Source organism: Euphorbia lathyris, chromosome 4, assembly GCF_963576675.1.
Source record: "Euphorbia lathyris chromosome 4, ddEupLath1.1, whole genome shotgun sequence".
NCBI lineage: Eukaryota > Viridiplantae > Streptophyta > Magnoliopsida > Malpighiales > Euphorbiaceae > Euphorbia > Euphorbia lathyris.
This window is the reverse complement of record NC_088913.1, coordinates 70,206,215-70,233,328: the sequence shown is the minus strand read 5'-3', so window position 1 is coordinate 70,233,328 and position 27,114 is coordinate 70,206,215. Positions and strand designations below refer to the sequence as shown.

Below are 27,114 nucleotides of genomic sequence, written 5' to 3'. Positions count from 1 at the left end.
ATTTAAAAACTATACAAGATTAACAGTATTAGTAATATGTGAGAATTTTTTGAAGAAGAATGATGAAATGGATCTTTTCTTGGATTAAAGGGTATTTCTGATATATTTGACTATTATTTAGTTTGACTAACAAATATTAGCTTGATTTTTATTTGAAGATAATAAAAGTTAGGGATTGAGTAAAAAGAATCATATGATCCTAGCCTGGTACAATTCATAATATATTCACACACTATCAGATGGAAAAATCCATGCAAGTTTCACAAAAATTATGAGTCCAAGTGTTCAACCATTCAGCTAAATCAAGTTTCTACTCTTAACCAAAAAATATTTATCAAAATATTGTCGATTGATCGAGTTAGTAACTAGACATGTATAATATTCCTGGAGATAGAGACCTTAATTAGCAATTTTTGAGTGTCAATCAGCTCAAAGGAGCAAACATCTCCCACTTTCAGCGAATTCTCCCTTGCAAAACTAAGCCATCCAGAAGAAAACGAACTTTTGGCATGATGTGGATAAATTAACAGCGTCACAGTCCATAATTTGTTGTCAAATTGTAGCTGCCCAATTCGTGTTACACGACCCAAGTTGTTGATAAAGTGGCGTGGTACATTCTGCACAAAATCAATCCACTTTGAGAATTCAATTCACTAAAGCATAAACTGAAGTATCTATAACATTCTGATGCTTACAACATTAGCGCCCCCTTTGAAATGGCTTGATGTCATCACCGCTTGGAAGACTGGATTCACCTTTTGGGCAGCTTCACGTGGATTTGAAAATGATTGCCTGCTCTTACCTGAATCCATATTAACTAAGCACTGGTCAGTGATTCTGCTTTTCTTAAGCAGGCAATGGTAATATAACTAATGAAGAATTGGATTTAATAATCTAACCGAGATTTGAAATTTTAACTCCGAATATACTTTTGTCAGGATCAATCAGTTCAAATGTACAAGTATCACCAACTTGTAAATGATTCCCTTGTACGAATTTTCTCCAATCAGAGTGCATAATTCTTATTGTTCCAGAAATTAGTTTCCTGCAGTAGTTAACGGTCCATGTTTTCCCATCCAAAACATTGAGCACAGCAACCCCATTGTTGCTCTTTATATATTCCCTGGCAAAGCCAGCAGGTATATCCTGGCGAACAAATTTATATTTAAGAGAAAGAACATGAAAATGAACATCAGATTAGAACAATAATGTTTCTATAGTATTTAATCTTACCAGCCTACTCCAATTAGGATTCAAGTGTGATGGCTGAACTGTAATCTGAAAAGTAGGATTTTCAGATTGTAAAGTGAAGCCTTGTGTTTGAACTAATCCTTCATTTTCCTTCAATGTCAGATATGGTTTCATCCTTTTAACCATTTGTTTCTGATGAACTAATCCTTCATTTTCCTTCTTTGGCTCTACAAATTAAGAAGAGAAATCATTAACCAAAAATGAAGAATATTCTTAGTGAAATTCTCAACCTTCTTCATCTTTTTATGAGGCAGACAAGATGACAATGTTGATTTCTCTTTTCTTTTTCTTGAGTAAGAGAGTTGACCCAAGACTTCATCAGGAGTTTCAATTGTAGTTTCTTCAACCTTACCTGAATCCCTGGCACCACTTTCTTTTCCAATTGGTTGCTTGCTCTTACCTGAATCCATAGTAAGCACCGAATCCATAATAAGCATTAATCTACTTTTCTTAAGCTGGCAATGGTAATAAGTAATGAAGAATTTGATTTAATTATCTACCGAGATTTGAAATGTTAACTCCGAATATACTTTTGTCAGGATCGATCAGTTCAAATGTACAAGTATCACCAACTCCTAAATGATTCCCTTGTACGAATTTTATCCAATCAGAATGCATAATCCTTGTTCTTGTTGCTCCAGAAATTTGTTTCCTGCAGTAGTTAACAGTCCATGTTTTCCCATCCAAAACATTTAACACAGCAACCCCATCGTTCCTCTTTATGTATTTCCTGGCAAACCCCGCAGGTATATCCTAGCGGACAAATTTATATTTAAGAGAAAGAACATGAACATGAACATCAGATTAGAACAATAATATTCAATTTTCAGATTGTCCGCTAGAATGCTTACCGGTTTACTCCGATTCAAGTGTGATGGCTGAATTGTAATCTGAAAAGTAGGATTTTCAGATTGCAAAGTGGAATCTTGTGTTTGAACTTCCATTGTTTTTTCCTTCAATGTCAAATATGGTTTCTTCCTTTTAAGAATCTTGTTAACCATTTGTTTCTGAAGAACTAATCCTTCATTTTCCTTCTTTGGTTCTACAAATTAAGATGAGAAATAATTAATAAAAAATGAAGAATATTCATTTGGCTCTTTATTGATGGAAAAACTCATACCTTTCCATGTATTCTTAGTGAAATTCTCAACCTTCTTCATCTTTTTACGAGGCTGAGAAGACGACAATGTTGATTTCTCTTTTCTTTTTCTTGAGGGAGAGAAGTGATCCAAGACGTTATCAGGAATTTCAATTGTAGTATCTTCAACCTTAGGCAAACATAAGTCTAAATCCCTCCTAATGGAAACCTTCATCTGTAGAGTTTGATCACTGTTATTAATCATTTCAAAGGTACAAACATCTCCGAGTTTCAGAGAATTGTCCCTTGCAAATGCAACCCATCCTACTGACAGTACACCGCTGATTTTGACACCATATGAATAAATCAGCAGCTTCACAGGCCACAATCTGTTGTTAACCTCTAACATTATGGCTTTTGTTCCTTGCTCAATGTTCTTAACAAAACTTTTGGGTAGAAACTGCACATATTATGTAATATTTCATTTAGATTATATAACAGTTTCAATGCATATGATCAGCGGTTTTAATGTTAGAGATCCTTACCAATCTCCCGCGTTTCAGACAGTCCGGTACAATTTGTTGCTGGAAGGATAGATTTGAAGAGCTAAACTTTTTGGCAGCTTCAGGTGGATTTGAAAATGAAAGCTTTTGTTCCTTGCTGCTACTTTTTTTCTCTATTGATTGCTTTCTATTACCTGCATTCAATCAAGAACCGAATTTCTAACTATAAATAAAATTTGAGATGTTATTTCCAGAATATAGTAAACATATAAGAACTGGCATACCTTCAACTTGACCTGTAGGACACTGTGGGTTCAATGCTTTTTTAGAAGTCCCCAGCTTTATCTTCTTATTAGGCCTAGAGAGCAGTGATATTGCTGGTTTCACTTTTGTATTTCTTGATGGCAACAAGTGATCCAATATTTCCACAGAAACGTCATTATTTTCTGCTTCATCAACTATATTCGGCTCATGAAGATTACCAGAACTAAACGGATAGTTTATCTCTGTGGCAGTCTTATCAAATATTGTAACATTGAAATCACCATTCCTCTTATTATATTCAAATACTAGAAAAGTTGAATGAGCAATCGAATAACAGTCAGCGAATTCTCGCCATCCATTTTGTAACCAAATCTCACCACCATTTTTTACAATCTCTACGTGCCATTTCGCACCAGTAGGAACCTTTAACATCACTGGACTTGGAAGATGATGTCCATAATTTCTTACAAATTTTCTTGGAAGCCTCTGTTTGATTCAAATAAATAGTATAAAATCAATGAACCATTTGTATCCAATCTAGATTAATATTAGTAGTAAGAAATACTAACCATTTTCCCTTGATCATCAAGAATTATCTTGAAAAAGTAAAACAGAAATTGCTCATTGTTTCTGTTGGAGTAAGAAGCCATTCTCTTCTTCACGTTGACTTGTTTTTGTGAACCAGGGTTTGCACTGTAAAATTAACTTATTATGAATATATACCAATAAAAAAGAGGAGAGGAAGTAGTAGAAATCATAAATTTTGCTTTTAATGAAGCGGTGGCTAGTTACATTATTTATTTGCTGACAGACAGGAAGATGGTTGCCTTCAAGGCTAAAGAGTAATCAAATCAACAAGTGATGGTAGATTAATTATAAGTCACATCTTCGTTAATTTGCAGAGTTCATTTATGATATTTCTGAAGCTTTCACTCTCCTTTCTATGTACTATCTGAGTATATATATATATCTATTAATTTCACTCTTCTTAGCTTGGCTCCTTTAAATATAGATAAAAATTCAAAGGAGAGGTAAATAAAGGCTTAATACATCATTTGGCTCATGAACTTTCAAAGCGTCCCGATAGCCCCCTCGACTTGTATAAAATGTTAGTTAGTCCGTGCACTTGTGCAAAATGTAATCAATTGATCACTGGATTGTAAAAAAAAAAAAAATTAAATGTGGAAGATGTATTGCACGAGTCTTAAAAAAAAGTAAAACGACCAAAATCGGGGTATACGGTTCTAATATTAGAGAAGACAAGTTGTATGTATAGTTGAGCAAGCAATAACTTCATTTGAGGAGTAATAGATAGCCAAGCAAAATCGGGGTATACGGTTCTAATATTAGAGATGATGGAGACGCTCTTAGTGATTTGAGGAGACACTAAAAGACTGTTGGAGCTGATTTTTAATTCTCTCTCATTAAATTTTAACTTAAAAACCAAGCTAAGAGGTTGTTGGAGATGCTCTATAGCATTTACGGTTAGAAACAATTTTAATTTTAAATCCTAAAAAGTATAATTTTACCCTTAAAGTTGGTTGATAATACAAATTTGTTAATAGTGACAAGTTATATCAATTTCAGATATTATTAAAAAAAACAGATATTATATTCTCGTATTTTGCATAAGTTGGATATCAAATGATTTTATTTTATTTTTGTGTTTTTTTTTTAATTTCACAATAGAATTGGGAGATTAATATATTTTTAAATTTGATGAAATATTTACATTTTTAATTTTCATTGTCCAACTCGTACATGACACAATATAATTTTAAGGGAAAAGTATAAAAATAAACCTTGTGGTTACATCCGTTTCCGATCGCAGCCATGTGGTTTAAAACTTTACAAAATGGTACCTTGAGGTTCATTCCGTTAGTAAACACATACCAAATTGACTAACGGTAAAAGTCAAAAGGAAAAGAGTTAAATTGGTTTTTATATTTATTTATTTTATAAATTAACCCTCCTTAAAAATAAAAATCAAATACACCTCATTCTCCAACACTCTCTAATTTCATATTTTCCTTTTTTATTTCTCTCTCTTCTCTCTCCTCTTTAATTAAAAATAAAAAAAAGAAGCAAATTGATGTAATTGTCAATTTTATGTTCCAGTCTTCCCAGCATTTTAGATTTAGTTAATTTGTTTCAGTTAAGGAGACTTGGATCTTCAATGTATCACAAATTTGTCATGTTATATGAGTTACAAGTTGAACTTTGTCTCAGGTCAATGGAAACTACATGGGTGCCGTCAAAATGGTGATCCATGTTGGAAAATCAGTTTTTTTCAATAGCAAATAGCAAATCGTAACAATAAATAGTAAACAATAGATAAAACAAACGGACCCTAAGTAAAGTAATGTTTACTTTGTTTTTCAATGAAGTAACTATAGGCTGCACTAAGTATTGTTTTTAGTATTATTGTTATTTTAATCCACATACAAAATCTAGCATACTTATCGTCCACGTGTTCTTTTCGGTTATTTTATTATTAGCAGAATTTTGATAAAAAGACTAGAAGATAAATTAAATGTAAGATTTGATAATTTTGATATTAGGAATTTAAGTTTTGTAACATTAATTTACAAAAAACTTTATTGGATATCGGTGTGTTGTTCCAACTTGAAGTTTCAGATATATTTTATTATAAATTAATTTACGTTTGAAATATTATAAATATTAAAATATTATCGCACCATGCTTGGGCATACAATTAGTATAATTAATAATGAAGTTCACAATATGACCAATATTATAAATTAGAGGTAATTTCAAATTAAATCTTGTGGTTATAAGTTTTTGTAGATCGGTAATTATGGTTTTTTTTTATTATTACCAATCAAACATATGGTTTGCGTCGTTAATATCTAGAATTCTAAACGTTCCCACCGTCTGAAAATTTCATACATTAAAATTAAATTTGTATTTTTTTTTAAACGTTAGGGTTAAATTTAATTTTTATACCTTTTAATAACAAAAAGAGATAAAAAAAAAAAAAACAGCTAAAAACTGTCGTTTTTTTGCATACATAGCTAGGTTAATACTTTGCCCTAATTCCCCAATTTCTTACTTATCGAATCGAATTCACCGTATTCTCTCCTTCTTGCCATCAACCAAACAAGCTATCAATCAAGACGATGGAAGAAACAATGGACTCATGTCCCTGTTCTAAGCTTCGATTTCTCCGGTATGTCCTCCGACATTCATTGGCAATGCCCTAATTCTTCATCATTTCAGTACATCTAATGAAGTATTATTAGATACTGCAAATTATTTAATTATTTAACTGCAAACACTACTCAAGAGTCTCTGTCTGTTCAAATTCTTCAATTAAGCTAGTAGTTTTATGGTAATGATGACAAAATTTTGATTTAATTTGTTTCTTCTCTCTTAATAAATCTGTATTTCAATTTAGAAAGTTGTATAGATAGGGTTGTTCAAGAGAGTAGGTATTTGATCCAGTAAACGTGATTGAAACATGATGTTCAAGGCTAAAACACCCCATTTTTTCAAGATTATACTTGATGATACCATTCGTGAAGAGAAGCTTGTTAGTTTTCTTTCCTTGTTACGTTCTCTCTTTCTTTTTCCATATGCATTTGGGTTAGATTTTCTTGTAAATACGACTTATATTTTCATATGGTTTATTGGAACAGGCTATTCCAAGAAAGTTTGTGAAAAGATATGAAAACTATCTCTCAGATAAGGCATTCTTGAAAGTTCCAAATGGCCCAAAATGGCAAGTGGAGCTTATCAAAAGTGGTGATCAGATTTGGTTTGGAAAAGGCTGGGGAAACTTTGTTGATTATTACTCTCTATCACATGGATCTTTTTTAGTTTTCGGATTTGAGAATCTCAAAGATTGTTCTTTCAATGTTATCATATTTGATAAGAGTGCTTCAGAAATTAACTATCCAGTCGATGTCGATAGAGATATTGAGGAGCCTAATCTTGATGAAAATATTGAAATTGATGTCTCACCATTCTCTACACCTCGTAAGAAGACGAAGGTAAGTGTTTCATCTTGACAAAATAAAGAAAGTTCATATTGTATTTACTTTTAGTTTTGGACTTGATTTTGCAGCGAAGAGATGCAAAAGGGACAAGGTTGTAAAGAGCACACAAACATTGACGGCTGAAGAAAAAGCTTATGCACTTAACAGAGCAAACAGTTATTACAAATCCAACAAACCTTCCTTCTCCATTGCTATGCAGCCTTCGCATGTAGGTGGAAAATATAGATTGGTAAGCAAGATGATATACATTTGACGGAAATTGATACATTTGTGTAACAAATTTATTATTTCTGCAGGATATACCATCAAGTTTTTCCAAGAAATATATCAAGAAACGTCGAGGCAATGTAATTCTTAATTCTATCGATGAAAAAACTTGGTCCGTTGAATATGCTGATAAAAAACTCAATGGAATTAAAGTACTTACTGTGGTAAGTCGTGGTTGGAGGAAATTTGTAGAAGATAATCATTTGGACGTTGGTGATGTTTGTGTCTTTGAATTGATTAATCACAATGCAACCGAATTTCAAGTTGTAATTTGCAGAGAAAAGCAAGATGTGAAAAGAAATCAACCAATTGGTCAGTTTCAAAATACATCTAATCTAATTATTGTGATGTTAATGTAATGTTGAAAGCATAACTGACTTTTATTTCGGATTGTGTAATCCAGGAAACAAGCAGCCCTTGAACCATAAAGAAGTTCCAAACTTCAAAGCTATTAATGATATCAGAGATTTGAACAAATTTACCACATCGAACCCATACTTCAAAGCAACTCTTCTGCCAAGCTATCTTGAGCACCATCACATTGTACGTTATTGAACTCTAATATTCATAGAAGCAATGCAGGATTCATAAATCTATAATAGTTTTAATATTCATAATCGTCTTTGTAAAGAAATTTGTAAGCATAGTGGAAAATTGTTGTTATAACTTGTTACTTGTTGCAGAACGTCCCGGTGAGCTTTGTGGCGAAATGTAAGAAACAGAGCATAGAGAAGTTGTTGTTGAAGGTAGGAAACAAAGTGTGGCCGGTGAAATTTAAGAGCTACCCATTAAAGCCTAAGTTTCGATTGTCTGGCGGATTTACTGCATTTGTTAAGGACAATTCTCTTCAAGTTGGAGATGTTTGCGTATTTAAGTTGATTAATGGCGACACTCTGCTACTAAATGTCACCATTTTTCGGAAACTTTGAGTAGGCTTTATCTATCTTGGACTGTTCTATATTCCTCCTTTATCTATTTTACTTTTTCTAGGATATTATAAGCTTAGGTTTTGAAGGTTTAAGCAAGCAGATGGATTTGTGACTTTCTGATACTGTTTTGGACAAAAATAAAAAAATAAAAAATCTTACTTTGATATGTGAATGTTTTTTACTTGCTGATTTTAGCTTTTAAGAATGATGTACTCTTAAAATGTCTATTGCTGATTTTCATTGTTAGATTTAAGGGTTTTCACGCACATTGGAGAACATTGACATATCTAAACTATACTTAGGTTTTTTGGTAGCAAAGAAGCTTCAATTATTATTTATCTAATTTTGAAAAGGGGAAAGCGATTTTGACTTGATGTTTGTCTCTTTGAGAAGCTTCAATCATGCTGATAAAGGTCTCCATTTTTTTTTGGGAAACCGAAGTTTTTGTTTTCTTAGATTGTGTTTTTCAGTATAAGCTTGCTTTTGTTAGGGATAAAGTGCAAAAAATACTTCTAAGATTTCTCCGTCCGAAGTAATTTTATCTCCAATGTTTAAGATGATCCCTGGTGAGAGTATGACAACCCAACATAGAGTAATAGTGTTTGATTTTCGAAGTGGGAGATGTATAAGAAAACGAACACCACAAGTGGAGACTAAGATTAAGTGGTGGAAACTGCAAGGGGAGAATCAACAAAAATTTGTGGATGAGATGGCCAAAAAAGATATTTGGACTTATAATATGGATCTAGATATAGATTCGATATGGACTAAGATGGAGCATAGTATAAGGAAAGTAGCGAAGGAAGTTCTAGGGGAATCTAAAGGTAGCATGCCACCGGGTAAGGACACATCTTGGTGGACAAAAGAAGTACGACAAGCAGTAAAGAGTAAGCGAGAATCCTATAAAATATTGGGGAAATGCAGGAGTGATGAGAACTACGAAAAGTACAAATAGGCTAAAAGAGAAGTAAAGAAGGTCATACGAGAGGATAGAGCAAAGGTGAATCGGGATCTATATACAAGGTTGGATACGAAGGAAGGGGAAAGAGACATATATAAAATTGCTCGGATGAGAGATAGGAAGATGCGAGATCTCGGAAAAGTTAAATGTGTGAAGGATGTGGACCAAAAAGTCCTAGTTGGAGATAAGGATAATCAAGGAACTATGGAGGTTCTAATTTGACGACTTATTTAATGGAGATCGCGGACAAGATGTTGGAGATATAAGTATTCCTCATGGTATGATAAATTGTGACTGCATATGGAGAATTCAAAAGGATGAAGTCAACATGGTATTAAATAAACTGAGATTGAAGAAAACAGTAGGATCTAATGGCATCTCTATTGAGATTTGGAGATGTTTGGGAGAGAGAGGAATCGAATGGTTGACGACGTTCTTCAACAAAATTTGGAGATACAATAAGATGTCATCAGAATGGAGGAAAAATATCATAATCCCTTTGTATAAGAACAAAGGTGATGTCCAAGATTATGCCAACTATCGAGGAATCAAAGCAGTGAGCACACCATGATATGCACGCCCAAGATTTTTTAAAAGAGTAGTAATAATCGGAGTAATGCTAGTCGTTGTGCCTGCGACAGCAAAATCATCCGTAATAAACTTGATCTTTTGAAGGTAGGCTGCTACTGATAGATCATTCCACTTTAGTTCATTCAACTCAATTGTAAGTTAAACCCGCCGATTTTCAGATGCAGTGCCATATGTGTGTTCTAGTGCAAACCACACAAACCTGGCAGTTTCAAGGTTTGTAATGGTGGGGACAACCTCTTCAAACAAAGACATGAGTATGGTGGCACGGGTGTGGTAGTCTCGGTGTTCCTATTGGTAATAGGACGGGTTAAAGACAAAATGGCCAGGGTTGTCATAATCAATATCAATATCAATTGCACGATGGATAAATTTAGCTGGTAGTGGAGTAGTGCCCAAGCAATGACTTGCAAAAACTCTCATGGCCTGAAGGGCTGCAACAACATACGTCTTCCAAAGACTATAATTGGTGGGGCTAAGTTTGACAGAAAATTGAGGAATGTAAGTGGAGACTGATTGAATACGAAGTGGTCAATGAATAAGTGAACTGAGCTTGAGGAGACACAAATAAATTGGCTCGAGGATGAGTATTGGGATATCCAATCGGACTATGAGAGTCAAATGAAGAATGAAGAGGACGATAAAAGGGACAGAGACCAACGTTGGTAGAATGTCCAATATAGGTGGACAAAAAATAGGTGCAGAGACCGACGGCGGTGGAGTCCAACCAGTCGAAATTGGATGATGACTGGAGTTTCAATTCCATGGGACAAGGCAGGGACAAAATGTGGAAGTGTATGACCGAAATTGGCCGAGACAGGGAGAGACTGATCGGAATTTGGGTTATGAGTCGATGGTGGAATATCAGAAAAAGGAGCTTGAGTTCTAATGAGGGGTGGCATGAAAGAGTGAGACGGGGAATGAGTAGAGGTGGTAAAAGTACACACAACACGATTACATGACACGAAATCGACAACCAATTTTAGTGTTTGGGTTTAGTTTAGTAGGTAATGTGCCATTTTTAGATTGACTCGAAACTGACACGCAAATTTTTGGATCGGGATAGGGTTGATAAGCTAACCGAATCACGAAATGACATGAATATTTAAAATTATTATTATATTCTCTCGTGTTTTTATGTGTCAATTTATTAATAAAGATAATAACAAAAGTTTTTGGATTGGATTTGTATTTACCTTTTTTTAATAGGAATTCGAAATGACACAACATAAACATGACTCGAATATGATAATTGTGTGGTCTAGGAATGAGGATCGGTGATCATAGTGTAATAAGTAAAGCATTGAAATTGGAATCAGTTTGTTCATGGGAAGAGGAAGCCGCTAAGGCGCTCGAGGAGGTCTGCAAAAAATAGACGGGGCAAATAGAGTGGGTGCGGAAGACATAGCAATTGTTGAAGGATTGCAATTGTTATTAATCATGGCTGAGCGGGACAAGATAGAATGAAAAGAAAAGGATATATAAAAAATTGAATGATGGTGATGAGGGTATCGCTGGACCAAACAAATGAGGAAGGCTGCTATATTTTTGAGCAAAAGAAGAAGAGCAAAAGCAGGCGGGAGATTAATAGGTTAAAAAATAATTTGTGGGATGCAATTACGGAAATTTTTTTGATTAGGGTAATAATTTAGTGAGCATATTAATTGAATTGATTAGGGTTTACAGGTAAGTATTTAAACAAAGAGGTAGTATAATCCTATACCAACTCTAAAAAGAGGTAAATTCTAGATAAGACTAGGAGATAAAGATTAGATGAAGAATAATACGTAGAATATAATACTAAGACTTGATTTGTACTAACAATTATAAGAGTCCATTAAAAGCAGTTTTTCCCTCGTTGTGTTTGTGCCAAATAAAGTGTGTTTTCTCAAAAAGGTGAAGAAGAGAGCTGCGCAGCAATGGCTTCTTACCCCAGTAAAAGTAACGAACAGTTTCTGTTTAAATCAGAGAGGCCTCGTTTTTTCAAGATTATTCTTGATGATCAAGGGAAACTGGTTAGTATTTCTAACTAATAATATTCAAGTAGATTGGATACAAATGGTTCATTGATTTTTATACAATTCATTTGAAATAAACAGGAAATTCCAAGAAAATTTGCAAGAACTTATGGAAATCATCTGTCAAATCGTGTGACGTTGAAGGTCCCCAGTGCTGCAAAATGGCAAGTAGAGATCATAAAAAGTGGTGCTGAGATATGGTTACAAAATGGATGGGGATAATTCGCTGACTATTATTCGGTTTCACATTCATATTTTCTAGTATTTGAATATGATAAGGAGAATGGTGATTTCAATGTTACAATATTTGATAAGACTGCCACCGAGATAGACTATCCTTTCAGTTTGGATAATCTTAATGAGCCGAATATTATTAATGAAGCAGAAGAAGATGATGTTTCTGTTGAAATATTGAATGCAGGTAATAGAAAGCAATCAATAGGGAAAGAAAGTAGCAGCAAGGAACAAAAGCTTTCATTTTCAAATCCTCCTCAAGCTCCAACCAAATTTACCTCTGCAAATCCATGGTTCCAAGCACGAATTTTATCAGACTGTCTGAAGCGCAAGAGACTGGTAAGGATCTATAATATTAAGCAGGCAGAGCCAGTCCAGGGTTGGGGGCCACCGGCTCTGCTTTTAAGTATATATTAACTGTATGCAGTATTATTTCAATTTTTAAATATAATAGTTAAGGATGCATAATCTTATTTGAAAAGTACTATGTTCAACTCCCTCCAAACTCATTCTAGTTTCTGAAAAATGATAACATATGTACCGTTTTAATAAGTTGGAGGTTAAAAAAATAACTTTGAAAATTTATCCTCAACCGCGCAACTAAAATTAGCCTCCCAATCTAAATTCTTGGCTCCCTCACTCGGCAGATCATATATTGATATTGACTTTATAACTAAAATGAAAAGTTACGTAATTTGTGCAGTTCGTACCCAAAAGTTTTGTGGAGAACATGGAGCTAGAAACAAAGCCCACAATGTTAGAGGTTAACAACAGATTGTGGCCTGTGACGCTGCTTATTTATCCATATCGTGTCAGAGGTGTACTATCTGCAGGATGGGTTGCATTTGTAAAGGGCAATTCTCTGAAACTCGGAGATGTTTGCACCTTTCAAATGATTGATAATAGCAATCAAACTTTGCTTATAAAGGTTTCCATTATGAGGGATTCAGGTAATGGAGATAAGAAAAAGCGTGAATCCAAAGTGCCTACGGTTGAAGAAACTAGAACTGGAATATCTGTTAAAATCACAAGCAAAAGAAAAGACAAATCACCATTAACATCTTCCAGGCCTCGTAAGAAGATGAAAAAGGTAGAGAATTTCAGTGACATAACAGGGAAAGGTATGAAGTTTTTCCATGTTCTTGACAAAAATGATATTCAATTAACATTCTTGATTGTTGACTAATGATTAATCTGCAGATAATAATACAGAAGTAAAGCAACAAAATAGAAGGTGCCAGAAGACCAATTCTTCAAAGTTGTAATGACAAGAGTGGTAAGGATCTTATTATTGATGGGCCAAATTGAATACTTTTTTTTATGGAACTGATGAATTGAATTGTGAAAATAAATTTTGGATTTGGAAACTTACATAATTTGTGCAGTATCTGCCAGCCATGGAGCTAGCTAAGAACAACACAAGTTGCCAAGTTATATATATGTTGACGAAAGATTGTGGTATGTGAAGTTGAGTATTAATCCTGATTATAGGAAAGGTTTAATTTCAGAAGTATTATCGCCTCTTTTGTTGTTATTAGATATGACTAGCTGATAGTTAACGATTGTTGTTTCATAAAGCTTCACTGAGTACTACTATAAAATGATAAAGAATAATATAATAACATCTTTATTTGGGGTTAAAATGTTAATGGGTAAAAATCTGATTCAAAAGAAACCGAGTAATAAACTAATTGAAAAAATTTTTAAAATCAGTTTTTTTTCAAAATTAATTTTTTTTAACCGAATAAGCTTTTTCAAATATCTCTTCACTAAGATATAACTAATCAAAATTAGACCTAACCATGGGCTGGGCCTATCAGGCTTTTATGTAAAAGTACTCAGTCCAAGCGCAGCCCAGTACAACCCACTATAAATTTAGGCGGGCTCGGACTTAAAAATCAAATTCCAAATCCAAACATATAAACTCATCTAAATATATATATTTTTTTTTTTGACAATCAATGAAGCATATATTAAGAATCAAGAAGAAGCATATTACAAATAAAATCAGGGGTACAGAAAACCACTCACCCCGATGTAAAGGTAAAATACTACTTCTAGCTAACAAATGAGCAACAGAGTTTGTAGAACGACAGACAAATCGAATAGAGCATTTAAAAAGCTCGTTCAATGAAAAATGACAATCATTGGCTGAGACGTTAAAAGGAGATGAAACCTCTAACGGGCGGGCCATAGACTGTACCACGATCAAAGAATCTGATTCAATGATTACATCCTTCCATCCGCGTTCTTTGATCCAACTGAGAGCTTCACGGACCGATAGTGCTTCAATGAACGATGCATCTTGATAATTCTGCAAGATACCATTTTTAGCCGCAACAAACCGGCCTAACTCATTTCGAACGATACACCCAAACCCAGCCACATTCTCGTTCGCAAATGACGCACCATCCACATTTAGTTTTAGAAAGCCTGTTGGAGGACGCTGCCACACTATCGGGCTTGGCACAGCCGGAAGGAGAACCCGATGCCTGCGCTTTCTTCCATGCCTGTAGAAAGGATCCGGCCAAATGGTACAGGATCGAGGCGTGTGAATCCTTCCGATTCCACACAATGTCGTTTCTATAACACCAAATAATCCACCATAAAACCGCTACAAGCTCAAAAAGTCCACCGGTTTAGAAAAGATCCAGCCCCAATAATAAAAAATGTTATGAAATTGGGTTCCCACATCCCCAATAGGCGAGAGAGTCCAAATAGCTCGAGCCGTAGTATATTTGAGAAAAATATGATAAGAATCTTCCACCGTCCCATGACAGAGCTCACATAAATCTGAGATAGGAACCCTCCAGGCTTTCAGCGCGACTTTAGAAGGAAAACAGCTAGCAAGAACCCGCCAAAGAAGGTTCTTAACTTTAGGGGGCACTTTAAGATTCCAAACTTTATTCCAAACTGGAGAATCACTGAACCAATTTGTTCCAAATCCAGCCATAAGCTTTCGGTACCCACTTTTAACTGTATAGTTGCCCCGTCGGTCATCCTTCCAGTACCACCCATCATGATCAATCCGATTAGTAAGGGGATACGGAGAATAAGTTCTGCATCCCGAGGGACAAAAATGCCCGAAACTAACCCAACATCCCATGACCGCCGACCCTCCTCCATAAGATCAGCCGCCACTTCCACCCCTAAACCATCCAATTTTTCACTTTCAATATATGGAAAATGATCGTCAGGGAGCCACGGGTCATCCCAAATCCGGACCTCACCACCCGCCCCTACAAACCTGCGAATACCTGACTTTATCAACTCTTGAGCACCCATAATACTACGCCAGATAAAGCTAGGTCCATCAGATAATGATGCATCAAGAAAAGAGCTATTCGGATAATAAAGGGCTTTAAAAACTCGTGCCATAAGAGACTCAGGATTTGAGCTAAGTCGCCAACCTTGTTTAGCCAATAAAGCTAAGTTGAAATTATGCAACTTTATGAACCCCATTCCACCAATTTTTTTAGGGCAGCACAACTTATCCCACGATTTCCAGTATAAACTACTTTTACTTGAATTATCCGATCCCCACCAAAAAGAATTCATCAACTTCTCAAGATCATCACAGATATTCATAGGAAATAGGAAGAGACTCATAGCATAAGTAGGAAGCACCTACACAACAGATTTGATCATAATCTCCTTTCCTGCTCTTGATAGAAACCTGGCTTTCCAACTTTTTAATCTAGACCGCACCATGTCCTCAGCAAAGCCAAAAACCTGTGACCTATTCCTTCCTACCACCGAATGTAGACCCAGATACTTATCCGGGAGGGCTACAGTGGAAACGCCCAAGATATTACTAGTTTCTGCACACCCACCATCTGGGCAGTTTCGACTGAAAGATATAGAGGATTTTGATAAATTTATTTTCTGTCTAGAAGCACACTCATAGTCATTTAGATCTTGTTTAATTGCTGAAGCTTCTGCTCGATTGGCTCCAAAGAATAAATAACTATCATCAGCGAAGAACAGATGAGAGATTGCTGGCGCTTGGTCCGCAACAACACAACCTTGGATCCGACCCTCTGACTCCAGTCGAGATAAGTAGAGAGAGAGGCCATCTGCACAGATAATAAAAAGATATAGTGACAGCGGATCCCCTTGACGGAGTCCCCTCTGTGGAACGATAGGGCCCACAACATGCTTCCCATGGACAACACGATATTTAACCTTTGTAACGCATTGCATTAATAGGTTAACAAAGCTTGATGGGAAACCAAGTTTCAATAACATCTCCTGAAGAAATCTCCATTCCACCCTGTCATATGCTTTAGACATATCAAGCTTAAGAGCAGCCATACCACTTGAAACCCTTCTAGACCTCTGATGGAGATAATGATTCACCTCAAATGCCAGCATAACATTATCAGTGATTAGTCTGCATGGGATAAAGGCACTCTGGGTTGGAGATATAAGAACATGAAGGACTTTCTTTAACCGATTAGCTAAGACTTTAGAAACAATTATGTAGATCACATTACAAAGAGCTATCGGTCTCAAGTCAAAAACCATCTCAGGTTTTGATTTCTTAGGGATTAATACAATATTAGTTTAATGAATCCCATCAGGCAACACTCCAGAATTTAACCATACCAAACAAGCTTCAGTAACATGACCTCCTACTACATCCCAAAATTTCTGATAAAAATCGGGGTTAAAACCATCAGGACCAGGGCCTTTGTCATGGTGCATTGAAAACAAGGCTTCTTTAAATTCCACAGCATTAAAATCACCACAGAGCATATCACAATTTTCCACAGACAACTTCGGCTCCACATTTTCAATAATAGGACCCAAAACACAACCATTCGAGGTAAAAAGCTGGGAAAAGTAAGAGAGAATAACAGAGTCCAAACCTGCACCCCAGCTGCGCCATTCTCCATCTGCATCACGAAGCCTCTCAAAGTTATTCTTTTTCCTCCTATTATTAGCAGCTGCATGAAAAAATTTTGAATTCATATCACCGCCAGCCAGCCATAATTTTTTTGCTCTTTGCTTCCAATACAATTCCTGTTGGTACAGGATATTTTCCAGCTTTTCCCGAGCTTCTATGAGTAACGCCTGATCAGCCCCGTCGACGCGATTCTGTAGCCTTTTAATCTCAGCTCGACAATCTATAAGTTTGGAAGAAAACCGACTGCGCAGCTCGGTTCCCCACTGATACAGCGCCTGCCCGCACTGCTCTAGCCGAACCAAAATGTCGGCCGAGCCATTCACATTCCAGGAGCTTACAATCCGATCACGGCAATCAGGTTCTTGAGTCTAGGCAGCTTCGAATCGGAACCGGCGAACAAACACCCCTTCACTAGAGGTCGGACACAACACAAGAGCTGAATGGTCAGAGGCCGAAGCTTCCTCATTAATAACTTTGGCCGAAGGAAACAATTGAAACCAACTGGATGACGTTAATCCCCGATCTAACTTCTCTTCAATAAAATTATGATAGCCTCTGCTCTTTTCCCAAGTAAACGCATGCCCAATCATAGGGACCTCGAACAGATTACATTGCTCAATCACATCAGAAAAACCATTAATTAAATTAGGTGGATGTTTGCGACCACCACTCTTCTCACTCTGTAAAGCCATGTCATTAAAGTCTCCAATAATTACCCAAGGCAAAGAATGATTACTACACAGATCCCGAATCATCTCCCAAGAAGCTGACCTTCTAGAGCGTTCAGGAAAACCATAAAAACCGGTTAATCGATACTCCGAAAAACCCAGTAAAGAGACTTTGACATCAATAAAATTTCTAGAAGCACGAAGCAAACTGACTGAACCATTAATTTTCCAAAGTAAAGCCAACCCCCCACCTTGGTTAATAGGATCAATGAAAAAGAGACCAGAATAAGAAAGACTACGCTTTATTACCTCAACTTTCTCGCGGTTGCATTTCACCTCCATCAGAAAAATAAAGTCGGGCTTGAACCTAGCAACTAAGTTCTTTAACATACGAACTGTTCGAGGGTTACCCATACCTCGACAGTTCCAACTTAACGTACTCATTCTCCTCGGCGGGTCTGGTCTCCAGAGCCCGCCTGCTGTAAGTTTTTTGAACCAGTCACCATTGGTGTTGTATCCACCACCATATCAAAGGTTTTATTCTCAAGTACCTCCTCTTTTCTTCTCCTCTTTGTCTCCATTACAACAAGGCTATCATTCTTATCTCCTTGCTTTGAGACAGTCCCTTTATTATTTTCAAACAAGGAAACAGTATTCATCACTATCTTTGTTCCAACTCCTTGTTTCATAATCCCTCCAATAGGCCTTTCCGGGGCCGCAATAATTTCCATCGGATGAGCAGTTTCAGGCGGCTTTGTCAATAGCCACTTCGACTGCGGTGGGGGCTGCAACCTGCGGGGCAGAGCACGTAATTCGACCGAGAATGGCCGTATGACAGTAGCCGGATCAGGCACATCAAGCAATTTCAGACAAAATCTCTCAACATGCCCTAAACAACCAGAGAAGAAACAGAATATAGGCAGGCGTTCATATTTGAACGTAATGGTTTGCAGAGTCTCACCCGCTCTGCCGATAGGCATGGAAGCACACAAGCTTTTCCAAACATCAAGAGAAACCCTAACCCTCACATACGATCTGCCGACGCCATTGAAGTTGTTCGGATCCGATTCAACGAAACTCCCTAAAGTATTGCCAATCAAAACAGCCACCCTCTCTAACATAAAACCACTCGACAAATTATGAACTTGAACCCACATTTTCGTATGCATCAGTTCTTCATCACCACGTACAACATCCCCTTCAAGTTTCTGCATGATTAAAAGATGTTGGTCAAAAGTCCAAGGGCCTCCTTTTAAGATCCGTTCACGCTCCCATGGATGATATAGATCAAACCGAAACAGATTAGGACCCAATGGTTCCACCGTCAAACCTTTTGCCGGCCGCCGGATATCAGCCAAAACACTCGGCATTTTTTGGGTCTTAATAATCCTCTCCGTCAAAAAACGCCCAAGAAAGCTCCAACATTGAATCGACGCCGTTTGTACCATATCATGATTATTCGAAGACGCCATTGAAATGAATACAAAGACGGGATTGGAAAATAGGAAGAAATTACAGTAAAATTATATACACACAATTTTTAATTATAAAAAATAAAATTTATATTTAAAAGTAAATATTTAATATATAAATGTATAAATTAATTAGTTAATATTAATAGGCGGGTCAAGTTGGACCGCATCGTGCTATTTTAATCAATCTCAAACCTGCTTGAAAAATATGTGGGCTTTAGGGAATTTGGGCCGGACTAGCCTAAACTTAATTTATACTGTTCAAACCCGATCCAAATGACATGAGCCTAAACTTAATTTTTGGATCAAACCTCTAATTTTAATCCAAAAACTCTTCACCAAACATGACTTATATCTAGCATGTCTTTTTCTATGCATCTAGTTTGTTAATTGTTTAATTTGGAATTAATGCTTATAATTTAGTCTTGTGAGATGGGTTTATGACTCGACTCGATATATATAGCTGAATTTAACCAAAAGAAAACAAAAGAATCTCATAGTTAACTACTCTATAGTCAAAAGAAAATTTTAGGACTTGTTTATTATTTTTTCGTGAAATTTTTACGGTTTTGCTATTTATCGCTCCCAAATTACTTATCATCGTCTCCATTTGAACAATTTTACCTTTTGTATAAAACTTTTGCAACACTGAAAAAAACAAATTTGAGAGAAAATTTCAAAATTTGACCTAAACGGATAACGTGTTCCCCCCAACCCATGGTGGGAACGGATGGCGCATTCCCCCCGATCTATGGCGTGAACGGATGGCGCCTTCACCCCCACCATGGGTCGGGGGGAATGCGCCATCCGCTCCCATCATGGGTCGGGCGGATGCTGTTTAGGCCAAATTTTAAAAAATGCAAAATTCTCCAATTTTTATTGACGAAAAATACTAAATCGTTCAATTTTTTGTGACAAAATGCAAAATTCTCCAATTTTTTGTGATGAAAAATGCAAAATCGTCATGAAAAATATGTATTATTTTCATGAGTTCTTTGAAAAAAAAATGTAAATTTTAATGTTTCCGACTCGTAATCATCCATTTTTGGGGTTTGGGTTGTCACACTTCAATTATTTTCATAATTTCAATTATTGTTATTCGGGTTTATGATTTTGGAGAGAAAATTTTCAGTTTTTGATCAAAATTATGAGAAGGATAAAAAAGACCACATGGGACGGTGATAAGTAATTTGGAGGCGGTATTTAGCAGCTCACAATTTTTATTGATGGAATATGATTTTTTTTAAATAAAATTTTAATTTAACATAAAAATAGTTATTTCATAGTTATTTTTTTACTTTCCAAAAATCACTTCTTTTATATCTATCGATTATATAATTTGTATTTCAATGAAAAACGAAAATATGAAAATGGTAAAAACTTGAAAAATGATAACAAACGTTAACACAGTACAAAATACGAAAATACAAAAACGTGAAACCATAGAAAAAAAACACGGAAAACTTAAAAAGAGAAAAAAGTTCAAATGTAAACATGAAAAAGGGTAAAACGGGGTTGAACTGAAAGGAAGGAGCGCTAACAGACTGGGATAGGTACTTTAAATTACTTGAGCGAAGGGCGAGAAAAACGTGAAAAAGCGAGAAACATTAAAAAAATACTAAAATTGAAAAAAAAATGAAATAGAGAAAAATAGAAATAATGTAAAACGGTAAGAATGTTAAAAAAACATGGAAATCCGGAATCCTGCTCTTAGCTTTACTCGGTCAATTTTGAATTCTCTTAGCTCAGACTTTGGAGCTTACACTTGCAAGTCTGCCTTTGAAGCCTTTACTCTTGACAGATCCGACCCTCTTTCGGACACTTAGAAATCCATTTGGGCTCTGAAGATCCCTTATCGAATGAGGAGTTTCCTGTGGCTTGGAGTCAAGGACAGGTTGCTGACTAATTCGGATAGACATAGACGACACTTGACGGATTCAGGTGCTTGCAGTAGATGCAGAGGCCAAGTTGAATCTTTGTGCCACGCCCTTAGGGACTGCTCTAAGAGTAAGGAGGTTTGGCAGAAAGTTCTTCCGCACCACATTCTCCCCTCCTTCTTTACCTATCTTGAGAATGACTGGTTCTCCAATGGGGTTAAAGGTAGGTTACTGGCTAGCATGGAGCAGGAAGACATTTTATTTGCTATTATCTGCCACCACCTTTGGAAGTGGAGGAACAATGAGATCTTTAGTGAGAAGACTGTTTTTATTCAGAACTTACCCGAGTTCTTCTCTAAAAAGCTCCTTACTATTACGGGGAGCTTCAAAGGGGAACCCCTTGCCAATTCTACCCAGAATAAAGAGGTTCACCTCATTGGTTGGTGTAGGCTGAAGGATGGGTTGGTGAAGTTGAACACAGATGGCTCATGTCTCAACAATGGAAAAATCGCGACTAGTGGCGTGCTCAGGGACGCGGGAGGTGCCTGGTTGTCTGGATTCACCCATAACCTGGGTTTGAGCTCATCCTTTTCAGCGGAGCTTTGGGGTATTCTTTCTGGAGTCAAGCTTGCCAGAAATCTGGGTATTAAAAGGCTTGCTGTGGAGTTTGATAATATGGAGGCTATTAGTATGATCTCTAATAATCATGCTATTTGTCTTAGTAGCCAGAACCTTATCAAAGCAATAAGAAGTCTTGGCTCCTCCTTTGAGTCCTTAGAGTTTAGCCACATCTATAGAGAACAAAATCGGATTGCAGATCGCTTGGCGGCGGCTGGACACGAGGGGATGTTAGGTGTTACCACCCTTTCTGATCCTCCTATCTATCTTTTTTCTCTCCTTTTAGAGGACAGAGTTGGGGTTAGCTTTCCTAGGCTGATCCCAGGTTAGCTTTTTGTTTCGGTGTTTGTTTGTTTTTTTCTTTCTTGTTTCTACCAAAAAAATAATATTTTAAAGTTGATTGGGTTAGTTGCAGTTTTAAAACAACTTGGGTATGTATTAGACCTAAAAAATAATTTGGAAGTTCAAAAGCTAGTTCCAAACGAATCAGACGGGCCCAAATTGGGTAAATTGCACACATGGACACTAAAATTTAACATTATAATCTCTCAAATTTTTTTTTGACAACCAATGAAGCATATATTAAGAATCAAGAAAAAGCATATTACAAATAAAATCAGAGGTACAGAAAACCACTCACCCCGATGTAAAGGTAAAATACTACTTCTAGCTAACAAATGAGCAACAGAATTTGCGGAACGACAGACAAATCCAATAGAGCAATTAAAAAACTCATTCAATGAAAAATGACAATCATTGGCTAAGGCGTTAAAAGGAGATGAAACCTCTAACGGACGGGCCATAGACTGTACCACGATAAAAGAATCTGATTCAATGATTACATCCTTCCATCCACGGTCTTTGATCCAACTGAGAGCTTCACGGACCGATAGCGCTTCAATGAACGATGCATCTTGATAATTCTGCAAGATACCATTTTTAGCTGCAACAAACCGGCCCAACTCATCCAGAACGATACACCCAAACCCAGCCACATTCTCGTCCGCAAATGAAGCACCATCCACATTCAGTTTTAGAAAACCTGCTAGAGGACGCTGCCACACCATCGGGCTTGGCACAGCCGGACTACCTGAAGGAGAAACCGACGCCTGCGCTCTCTTCCAGGCCTGCAGAAAGGAACCGGACGAATGGTACAGGATCAAAGCTTGTGAATCCTTCCGATTCTCAAATTTAATCCTTAATCGTATGGTTATTGAACTTTAAATATTTTAATATTGGTAGTCATTCAACTTTAACTAACTCTTCAAAATAACTGTTAACAACTTCAAAATAAAAATATTCAAGAATTAAAGTTGTTCAGAGCAACATTTACCATGAAAACACATATTTTATTTTCCAAAATCTAATTTTTTTGGAGTTTTCCCTCTCTAAAAATTCACTCACTCCGAATAAAACAATACCTAAATGGCCTCAAAAAAAATTTCAAGAATTAAAGTTCCTTAGAATATCATTAACTCTTCGAATTTTTTTTTGAGACTGTAAATGGTCGTTTTGAGGCACTGAGTGGTTACCGGCGTTGAAAAGTGTATAGTTTAGTGGTTCTACTGTTAAAAATTGAAATTTAATGACCATAATGTTAAAATTGGTAAAATTCAATAGTCATGGTGTAATTTACAAGACCAAATTTGTGCTCATGATCTCCCTAATCATTTTATTTTTTTATTGATAAAATTATCTTATATTTATGCTATCGATTCATCAATAAATTAAATTATTGACTTCATAATTAATACGATGAGTATTAAACTAAAACTAGTAAAAGTTTTACAAGTCTCACAAGTTTTTATAAGAGTTTTACATAATTAAATTATTGAAAGGTTAGATAGGTTTAAAGTACCTACCGTTTTTGTGTGTGTTTTCATTTTTCGTGTTTTTACAATTTTCATATTTTTTCAGTTTTACGGATTTCGAATTTTCACGTTTTCTCATTTTGTATTTTTACCATTTTTTTTACGTAGATTTCACATTTTTATCCTTTTTGCTATTTTTTTTAAATAATATGTATTAAATATTTGAATAACGGATGGTTAGGTTAATAGTTAAAAGTTTAAAATAAATAAGAAATTGCACTTGACAGTAAGATTGTCTTTTGAACTACAAATATACAAATATTTCTTAGTTAACTGAGTTAGTTTCAGTTTTTTAATTACTTGGGCAATTGAATTAGGAGGTGCTCGAAGTGGTGGAAAAACAACCGTTGTCAAACGAACTTAAATTAAATAAGTATTTAACTTTTTAATTTAAGTTATTAAGTGAGTTATCAAACAAGACATAAGTCCTTCGCATTTTAAATAATAATAATCATAATTTCTCAAAAAAAATATATATAATAATAAGTCCTAGAAGGATCCCCTTCAATCACGTGGCCATAATCAAAGTTTATAGATTAATGATTTGAAGTTAAATTAAAATTTTCCAAAACATAGAGAGACCAATTTTTAGTTTTTCCTTTTCATAAAGTCCACCGACATCATATTTTTAAAGTAGTTTCAATATAGAATTGGTAGATTAGCTACCAGTTTTAATTAAAAAAAAATTAAAAAAATTAAATTTTTTTTGTTATTATGAAATTGACCGATTAATAGAACCTAAAATGAGCATAATGCTTAATCATGAACTTTAAGAGAATTTATTTCTCACGCAGGCTCCATTTTGAGTCAAAACCCAAAACCCTTTTATCATTTATAAGTACATTTGTGAGTTCACTATATTAATGAACTTGATTAATTTTGGCTTAATTGCATACATACACGCCTAAACTTTTGTCCAATGGTATTCTATACTTTTAAAATAACCTATCACATATCTATAGTAGTTTTTAAAAACCTATCGCACATCTATATTTGGTTTTAAAAACATATCGCACACTTATAGTTGGCTCATTCGGACATCTTACATATAAAATCGTTGATTTTTCGTCTTTCACGGATGAGGTGACATACGGAACGAACTCCCGCGCTTTTCTTTTTTCTATAACACGCATACCACCTCGTTCGTTAAAGACAAAAGATCGACGATTTTGTGTATAGGAGGTCCGAATGAGCCAACTGTAAATGTGTAATAGATTTTTAAAGTCAATTATAGCTACGCAATATGTTTTTATATCCAACTATAGATGTGTGATAGATTATTTTAAAAGTTCAAGGCGCCAATAGGCAAAACGTGTCAACTTTTCAATAATATAAATATGCATTAAGCCATTAATTTTAGAGATAAGTTCATTTAAGCAGCTTTCTTTTCATCCATAACTTAACACATGTGCCATGTTATTATTTATTTATTTATAATAATAAAAAAAACCATATATACATATTACACTATGAGAGTCTTATCTTTATGTGTTAGATTAAAGAAATTTAAAAAACTCCAAATATTTTATGGAGCATCCTAACATTCTATCTGGAAACCTATTTTGAAATTGCAAAATTACAAACCATTCATTGAATATATGATTTTTCAGTAATATGTAGTAAAACTTTAGGTGTAAATCTTTACTTTTCCGCCACGTACAGGGTTCAAATTGACAACTTATCTTAACAAAAAATGTTGACGTAATGATTTGAACTACTGTCTGGAATAGTAAGATGAATAGACTTAAGAAGATATTCTACTGTTGAATCAATTCAAAATCTATCTCAAGATTGATAGGAAAACTCGTGTTTTGTGTTCAATTGGTTTGAATCAATTCAAAATCTTTCCTATATCTTCTCTTTTACTGCCTATTTCTTCCAAACAAACTGTTTTTACTCTTGAAAACTTGAGTCTGAAAAAAACCTCTCCAGCTGAAGAAGTGAAGCCTTCAACAATGGCTTCTTGCTCTAGGAAGAACAATGGGCGCTCACTGTTTAAATCAGATAGACCTCATTTCTTCAAGGTCATTCTTGCTGATTCCATACCTCATCAGAAACTGGTGAGCATTTAAAATTCTCTTCTCACGTTACTCATATTGCCATGCTTATTTATTTGTAGCTGAATCTTGAAGTTTATCTTGATTTCATATTCCAAAAAACAGTGCATTCCAAGAAAATTTGTGAAAAGTTTTGGAGACTATCTTTCAAATCCAGTCATCTTAAAGGTCCCTTCTGGCCAAAAATGGAAAGTTGACGTTGTGAAATGTGATGGAGAGATTTGGCTGCAAAAGGGATGGCCAGAATTTGCTGAGTTCTACTCGATTTCTCATGGATCTTTTCTAGTATTTGAATATGAAAAGAGTGAGTCTGAATTCAATGTCACTATATTTGACACGAGTGCCACAGAGATAGAATATCCCTTCAATGAAGAAGCCAGAGTGAAATCTGCAAGAACATTGAAGCAATGTCGTCCTAATGATCAAGCTCAAGTAAATAGGAAAACACTGACAAGGGCAGAAAAAAGGAAGGCTGTTGAAAGAGCAACCTCCAATTTCCAATCTCAAAATCCTTCATTCTCCATTGTAATGCAGCCTTCTTATGTTTATACAAGCAATGCCTTTGTAAGCTTTCAATACTCAAACTTCATATGATCTTATTAAAATCTACATATTTCATTAATCTTATAATCCTCCCTTCGATTTAGGAAATACCATCAAGGTTTGCTAGGAAATATCTGAAAAAGAATGGTGATGCCATTCTTAATACTTTGGATGGTAGAACTTGGTCTATTATGTACTATACTTCAACAAACTCTCTAAGTGCAGCAACCTGCAGATTTAACATTTTTGCTTGGAAATGTTTTGCAAAAGACAATGAATTGAAAGTAGGTGATGTTTGTACATTTGAACTTCTTGAATACGTGGACGAGACTATTTTTAGAGTTGTCATTTCCAGATATTCCAATCTTTGCACCGGTCAGTAGTAAATTTAATTTTTCATTCAGAAGTAGGTAATGGCTATATGTTTCCATTAATTTCCTGCTTATTTCAGGTAATAGCAAGAAATCAAAAGAGAAAGAAAGTTGCAGCAAACAACCAAAGGTTTCAACAGACCGTCCGAAACGTGGAAGAGTTGCAGGGAATTGTAATGCAAAGGATACTGGGAAGAAGATGAAGTTGCAGAATTCAGTAAGAACCTTGAAGCAAGATGGTCCTAAAGGACAAGTTGAAGGTATGGTGTTTTCATTGTTAAGTACAAAAGTTCTAACTTATAGGAATACTTTATATCTGAATAACTTTTATTATGCTATAAAAGAAAGTCGGTCTTAACTTGGTAATAAGATGTATGACCAAACTCTCGGTTCCAAGTACTTTCTTATACAGAGGTTTTAGTGTAACGAGAAGTTGCAATTTCTATTAATTTCCTGCTGAGTTCAGGTAATGGCAAGCAATCAAAAGAGGAAGAAAGTTGCAACAAACAACCAAAGCTTTCATCAGACTGTCGGAAACGAAGGAGAGTTCGAGGTAAAGTTCCTGATGAGAATCATACAAGGAAGAAGATAAGGCTGCAGAATTCTGTGAGAACCT

The 27,114-nt window shown here is 35.5% G+C and overlaps 3 protein-coding genes across 3 annotated transcripts; 2 read left to right on the top strand and 1 right to left on the bottom strand.

Annotated features, from left to right (window-relative positions):
- Nucleotides 1–235: 235 nt before the first annotated feature.
- Nucleotides 236–3,767, bottom strand: LOC136227590 (B3 domain-containing protein Os03g0620500-like). The gene is made up of 11 exons (XM_066016288.1): nt 3,666–3,767; nt 3,117–3,582; nt 2,875–3,026; nt 2,372–2,789; nt 2,103–2,293; nt 1,752–2,004; nt 1,604–1,651; nt 1,234–1,418; nt 900–1,146; nt 696–802; nt 236–617 (listed from the first exon to the last, which is right to left on the bottom strand). Exons 1-11 carry the CDS (start codon nt 3,744–3,746, stop codon nt 366–368), a joined length of 2,400 nt encoding a protein of 799 aa, XP_065872360.1. The 5' UTR covers nt 3,747–3,767; the 3' UTR covers nt 236–365.
- Nucleotides 3,768–7,308: 3,541 nt separating this feature from the next.
- On the top strand, nt 7,309–8,398 carry LOC136227230 (B3 domain-containing protein REM9-like). The gene is made up of 4 exons (XM_066015900.1): nt 7,309–7,344; nt 7,412–7,694; nt 7,786–7,925; nt 8,066–8,398. Exons 1-4 carry the CDS (start codon nt 7,309–7,311, stop codon nt 8,309–8,311), a joined length of 705 nt encoding a protein of 234 aa, XP_065871972.1. The 3' UTR covers nt 8,312–8,398.
- A 12,622-nt stretch (nt 8,399–21,020) lies between these two features.
- Nucleotides 21,021–26,856, top strand: LOC136227228 (B3 domain-containing protein REM5-like). The gene is made up of 6 exons (XM_066015899.1): nt 21,021–21,645; nt 25,460–25,587; nt 25,690–26,148; nt 26,232–26,502; nt 26,579–26,758; nt 26,843–26,856. Exons 1-6 carry the CDS (start codon nt 21,021–21,023, stop codon nt 26,854–26,856), a joined length of 1,677 nt encoding a protein of 558 aa, XP_065871971.1.
- Nucleotides 26,857–27,114: the final 258 nt, after the last annotated feature.